The sequence below is a fragment of the Alligator sinensis genome, unplaced genomic scaffold (genome assembly GCF_000455745.1).
Source record: "Alligator sinensis unplaced genomic scaffold, ASM45574v1 scaffold735_1, whole genome shotgun sequence".
NCBI lineage: Eukaryota > Metazoa > Chordata > Crocodylia > Alligatoridae > Alligator > Alligator sinensis.
This window is the reverse complement of record NW_005842639.1, coordinates 685,812-692,661: the sequence shown is the minus strand read 5'-3', so window position 1 is coordinate 692,661 and position 6,850 is coordinate 685,812. Positions and strand designations below refer to the sequence as shown.

Sequence of the window (6,850 nt, the reverse complement as noted above, 5' to 3'; positions counted from 1 at the left end):
CAGTGCGGGCCCAAGGACCGAGCCCTGGGGGACTCCACTGCCCACTTCCCACCAAGCTGAAAAAGACCCGTCCACCACTACTCTCCGAGTACGACCCTTCAGCCAATTTGCAATCCATCTGACTGCGTAGGCATCGATGCCACAGTCACCCAGTTTTTTTATGAGAATGGGGTGGGAGACAGTGTCAAAGGCCTTGCTGAAATCCAGAAAGACTACATCCACCGTGACACCTGTGTCCAATGTTTTTGTGACCTGATCGTAGAAGGCAATCAGGTTGGTCTGACAGGACCTGCCCCTAATGAAACCATGCTGGTTGCCCTTGAGCATCATCCCTGCTGCTGGCCCATCACAGATGTGCTCCTTGATGATCTTCTCAAAGAGTTTCCCCAGGATTGAAGTAAGACGAATGGGCCTATAGTTGCCCGGGTCTTCCCTCTTCCCTTTTTTGAAGATGGGGACCACGTTGGCTTTCTTCCAGTCATCTGGCACCTGGCCAGAGCACCACGAGTGTTCGTAAAGCTGTGCCAGGGGCCCCGCAATAACCCCTGCCAATTCCCTCAACACCCTGGGGTGGAGAGCATCTGGACCTGCGGATCTGAACACGTCCAGCCCCTCCAGAAACTCTCTAACTATGGCCGGATCTCCGAGGCGGCGCCGAAGCGCTTCGGGAAGCGTAACGAGGCCAGCATTTTGACCCAGACATGCTGCTTCGGACCCCGAAGTGTCCGAAGCCTCGCAGAGCCCTAGTGGGTGTTTCTCAAGAGACTTATCCTGCAGGCACAGAAAAGGACCATCCCAGTACACATAAAAGGTGGAAAAAAGCAGAGAAACCCTCTTGGTGGAGTAGGAAAATCCAAGAGAGCCTGGAGGGGAAAAAAAAAAAGAGGCCTACAGGCTGTGGAAGCAGGGGGCTGCCACCAAGGAGGAGTATACCTGCTTGGCTTGAGCTTGCAGGGAAACATTGAGGGGAGCCAAAGCTGAAAAGGAGCTCAGGCTGGCATCAAAAGTTAAGATAACAAAAAGTCATTCTTCGAGTACATAGGAAGCAAAAAGAAGGTGCAGCGTAACTTAGAGCCCCTTCAGGATGAATGAGGGCAACTGGTAACAGATGGGACGGCCAAAGCGGAGCTTCTAAATGATTTGTTTGCATCTGTGTTCCTGGACATGAATACAAATACGCATCCCATTGGTACCTTAGGTAAGACCAATATAGCTACCATCCCACCAACTGTTCGAGCTGACCTAGTAAAGGGGCACCTGGAGGGATTGAATGTATTTAAGTCAACAGGTGCTGATGATCTTCATCCTAGGGTACTTAGGGAATTAGCTGGAGTCATAGTGGAGCCGCTAGCACAACTTTGAGTACTCATGATGCTCAGGACAGGTCCCAGAGGATTGGAAAAGGGCCAGTGTGGTCCCTATTTTCAAGAAGGGGAGGAAGGAGGAACCTGATAACTATAGGCTGGTTAGTCTCACCTCTATCCTTGGCAAGACCTTTGAGAAAATTGTTAAGGATCACATTTGTGGGGGACCAGCTGGTAAAATGATGCTAAGGGGCAATCAGCATGGGTTCACAGCAGGCAGATCCTGCCTGACTAACGTGGTTTCATTTTATGACCGGGTCACAAAATGCTTTGATGAAGGAATAGAGGTAGATGTTATTTACTTAGATTTTAAAAAGGCCTTTGACACAGTGTCACACCCAGTTCTTATAATTCAACTAAACAGTTGCAATGTAGATTATTACACGGTCCGGTGGGTAGAAAATTGGCTTATGGGACGCACTCAGAGTAGTGGTGAACGGGTCGGTTTCTACCTGGAGAAATGTGGGCAGCGGGGTCCCGCAAGGCTCTGTCTTGGGACCGGTACTATTCCATGTCTTTGTTAGTGACTTGGACGAGGGAGTAGAAAGCACCTTGTCCAAGTTTGCTGATGACACCAAACTATGGGGGGAGGTACATAAACTAGATGGCAGGGCGCGAATCCAGGCTGATTCGGACAGGCTGGGGAAATGGGCTGAACAGAATAGGATGCAGTTTAACAAGGATAAGTGTCGTGTGTGGCACCTGGGGAGGAAGAATCATCAACACTCCTGCTGCCTGGGAGGTACCACTCTAAGTAGCACAACTGCAGACAGGGATCTCGGAGTCGTAGTCGACTCCAAAATGAACATGAGTCACCAGTATGACGAGGTAATAAGTAAACCTAACCGCACCCTTTCTTGCATAAGTAGGTGCATCTCAAACAGGCCCAGGGAGGTGATACTTCCCTTCTATGTGGCATTGGTTAGGCTGCAGCTGGAGTACTGTGTCCAGTTTTGGGTGCTGCACTTTGGGAGGGATGTGGATGGCTTGGAGAGGGTTCAGAGGAGGGCCATTCATCTAGTTAAAGGCCTACAGAAAAAACCCTACGTGGACCGATTGGGAGACCTGAACCTCTTCAGCCTCCACAAGAGGAGGCTGAGAGGTGATCTTGTGGCTGCCTACAAACTCATGGGGGGGGGGAAGCAAGAAATAAGGGATACAATGTTTACCAGGGCGCCTGTCAGGGCAACTAGAAATAATGGCCACAAACTGGAAGAGCAAATTCAGATTGGACATCAGGAAAAAATTATTTGCAGTGAGGGTTGCCAAAATATGGAATAAGCTTCCAAGGGAGGTGGTGCTGTCCCCTTCCTTGGAGGTGTTTAAAAGGAGATTGGACAGACACCTGGCTGGGGTCATCTGACTCCGGCACTCATTCCTGCCCAGGACAGGGTCGGACTCAATCTAATAGGTTCCTTCCGACTCTAACATATATGAAACTCTGCTCTAGTACAAACTGAAAGGAGATAGGAGTTTCATTTTGCACTCCAGAAAAGTAGCGTTGCCAGTTCCAAGTATATAAATATATCACAATATAGGATTAAATACTTTGTGATATTTTTTTTAAATCGCAAATTCAGGGTTTTTACTTGTTTTCTGGCTTCAGAATCTGCTAAGGTTCAGAGGTCTCTTCCCACCCCCCAAGCTTCCCCTCTCCCTCCCTCTCCACCATGCACACAGCTAAGAAAGATAATAAAAAGTCCTTTTTTAAATATAAAGGGAGAATGAAGAACGCACTGGGTAATGTGAGGCCCCTGCAGGATATGCTTGGCAATCTGGTGGTTGTACCAGAGGAGAAAGCAGACCTCTTTAACAAATTATTTGCCTCCATTTTCCTGTGCAGGGACCGGGACTCCCCAACCAGGATTCCAGATGGACTCAGGAGAAACACTGCCAGGCCTAAGGTCGGGGAGGACTGGGAAACAATAAAATATCTATAACGTTGTTGTTTTTTTGTCCGATTTGGATGAAATTTTCAGGGGTGGTAGAATCTGCAGAGAGCATGAAACCTGCCAAGTTTTGAGACCAGTGCAAGGGTTTGGGGGGGGAACTGTACCCCAAATTCTTGAAAGCAAAACTCCTTTCACATGTATGCGTTACAACACAGGGGAGGTCAAAACTGCAGAGCTGGTAGCTCTTGCTGAGGCCACAAAGCCTGCCAGGTTTCAAGAAGATCGGTGCAGGGGTTTGAGGGAAACTGCCCCTCAAGCTGTGGACAAGCAAAACTCATGCCATGGGTGACACTGTATGCGTTAAGGCACAGCGGGGTGACAGCTGCAGGGATGGTGGCCCCTGTTGCAGCCATGAAGCCTGCCAGCTGTCGAGGAGATTGGTGCAGGGGTTCTGGGGCCCTGCACCCCTTGCTGCTGACAGACAAAACTTGTGCCACCCTATCAATAGGTGGTCACTAAGTTACCTTGCACCTGCAGATCCCCCAGCAAGTTGTCCCCTGTGGCCAGTACCAAGTCTAGTAAGGCATTTCCCCTAGTGGGAACACGTACCTCCTGCAATACGTGAAGGTCCTGTAAGGAGGTTAGAAACTTTTGTGAATGGGCAGACCTGGCTGCCTATTTCTCCCAGTAGATGTCTGGGAAGTTAAAAGTCACCCATGACAACCAGGTTCTTTGAGCGCGCTGCCTCTAAGAGCCATCTTGAGAATTACCAAGTCTAGTAAGGCATTTCCCCTAGTGGGAACACGTACCTCCTGCAATACGTGAAGGTCCTGTAAGGAGGTTAGAAACTTTTGTGAATGGGCAGACCTGGCTGCCTATTTCTCCCAGTAGATGTCTGGGAAGTTAAAAGTCACCCATGACAACCAGGTTCTTTGAGCGCGCTGCCTCTAAGAGCCATCTTGAGAATTCTAGGCCTAGCTCATCCCCCTGGTGTGGGGGTCTGTAGTAGACCCCCACTACCATGTCCCTTTCACCCTGACCCCCCTGTAACCTGACCCATAGTACCTCAATTTGCCCTTCTTCCTGGCCCAAGTTAACTATGGAAGATGTATATTGCTCCTTAACATAGAGAGCAACTGATGACTCTGAAACTTGTGCTAAGCTTGGGCCTACTCACAAAAGTTAAAATACAGAATAATAATACTAAATGCATATTGCAAGAGGATGCAAGTTCATGGCTAAGCCATCTAAGAAGGAATAACGAAGCAACTCTTCCAGCTTATCTTGCTATATTCAAGGTAATTTCAAGCAGACTCTTAGTTGTCTGGTGTGTAACCATATGAAATGTCTATCCTTGATTAATTAGTATGGTAAATATTTATTTTGCGACTAACTCATGTTTATGTGCAGGAAGAAACATTCTCCATATGTAATAGATGTCTCCTCCTGATTTAGTATGTTTTTTCCTGGCTGTTAATCAGTTTCTTGATAAATTTCAAACTGGATAACTTCTTGTTACTGAAGAAGGTAACTCATTCAAATTAGGAATTTCTGATAACCAGTAATGAGCAGGTTTTTCCTGTCAATTACTGCCTGGGACTCTCTTGATTTACACAACTAAAAGAATGCTTTGAAGATGCTAAAGCAAGGGTATAAAAAGGCAGTAAAACAGCAAACAGCATGCGCACTTCAAGAGTGAGAAATCTCTGACACCAGTTGCTGATACGCCCAACTTACTCGAGAAGTTGAAGAGAAACAGACCGCCTCTTCATCACCCGTTTGGTAAGAAATCATCACCTTATAGCTAATTACTGGACTTTGATTTGGTTTGGGCTCACTCGACTTGATTTTAAATACTTGTAGTAAATAAAGCCATTCTGTCATTCATCCAATGAGGTGTCATGTCAATCCCTGGGATAGTCCAGAACCCTACGTTTTTATTTGCCAACACAACGCCCCTCACTTTTTCCCCACCCCCCACTCTGTCCTGTCTGTACAGCCTGTAGCCCTCAATGTCCACTGCCCAGTCATGGGTACGATGACTAGTTAAACTAAAAACATAGCAAACTCTGTAGTTATAAGGTTGGTCTAATAAAAGGTATCATCTCTGAACCAAGAGTTCTAGAGGTTTGCATTTCTCTGTAGTTATGAGGAATTCTTGGTGACCTTCTTGATATAATCCCATCAGTTTTAACAAATTCCCCCTACCCTCTCATAAGCAGGCACCATAGAGCACACCACTCTTGTAAAACCATCACAAAAAAGTATCCACCTGGATATACAACCTACTTGGGCACACTTTATAACATAAATGAGAGAGGAAAAAAGGAAAAATACAGAAGATTGCCATCTCCAAAATAGTGGACAAGGCAAAGTTTGCAGATGAGCAAACTAATACCCTCACCCTGCAAGCATATGCCCCTGTGCTGATGTTATGGACTTGAAATTGAGAGCTTAGGCTCAGAAATAGGCAGACAAGCACGTGACTAAATATTTATAGGACTGAGGTGTTATATGACACGTGCACGATCCACTCAGCTGAAATCAAGAAGCTGGAGAGATCAAACATGGAGACAGAACTGCCTTACCTTTGTGGGTCGTAAGAAACAGATTGCTTTCAAGTGTTTCATGGTCTCTCTGTTCGAAGAATCAATGCGCTCAAAGAGGTAAACTTCTTTCTGCAGGATCTCTGACTGGGTGTACACCATGCTTACAATACTGGTCTGCAGCAAAAGAAAGCAGCCGTTATTTCAGCTCACTGGTACCATCTGATGACATACTAGATGAGACGAAGGAATGGTGTCTAATGGCTAAAGCATAAAGGACTGGGAGTCAGGCCTCCCGATTTTACTTCCATGCCTTGCCAAAGATTTGCTTCACATAGTTTTAATTCCTGGGCCGCAGTTTTCCATGGGGAAATTGTAAGGTTCACTTTAATTGTATTTTTAACCCAGAAGCCTCAGTGCAAGATATAGCCTCAGCTGAATTTATAGCTCACAATAATAGACCCTATTAGGCTTAGTAGCAAATCTATTGGGATGTGAAGAAAGGCATAACACGTGCATCCACATCCACTGCACGCTCACCTGATCTTCATCTCCCTCCAAAGCGAACATAAAACTGCTTGCACCTCAGCCCTTCTCATTTATTCTAGCAGTCTGTAGCCTCAGCAACAAAAAGACCCAGCAAAATGCGCCCCCCCATTCCCTCCTTGAAGAAGGGATATTGCACTTGAAATGTAGGAGAGCTGCACTTCTGTCTGCACCCCAAAAGACCAAAGATTAGAGAGGAAGGAAAGCATAATACAGTTGGATACAAATTAAATTTAAAAAAAACAACCCAAGGCCAAATTAGCTAAAACTAAATTCCCAATCCAAGCCTCCAGAACTATAAGTGGCGCTACTACTGGCAAATATCCTCCTAGGCCTTCAGATGTTTTCAAAACCTTTGGCGGGCATCCTACTTGCAGGCCCAACCCCGGAGGCTCAGGGTTCGGATGTCCCCCCGAGTTTTGCTTGCCCTCAGCCAGAAGGCCCTCGAAGCAAGCAAGGGAGGAGACTCCCATTTCCATCAAGTGGGCAGCAAACAACGCCA

The 6,850-nt window shown here is 46.7% G+C and overlaps 1 protein-coding gene across 3 annotated transcripts in view; it reads right to left on the bottom strand.

Annotated features, from left to right (window-relative positions):
- VPS45 (vacuolar protein sorting 45 homolog) overlaps positions 1-6,850 on the bottom strand; it is a 49,394-nt gene that overhangs the window by 42,227 nt on the left and 317 nt on the right. For all 3 annotated transcript variants that reach the window (XM_006033502.3, XM_025215282.1, XM_025215283.1), the window contains exon 2: positions 5,845-5,979. In XM_006033502.3, coding sequence (XP_006033564.1) covers positions 5,845-5,979 — 135 coding nt within the window. The remainder of the gene's footprint in view (positions 1-5,844; positions 5,980-6,850) is intronic.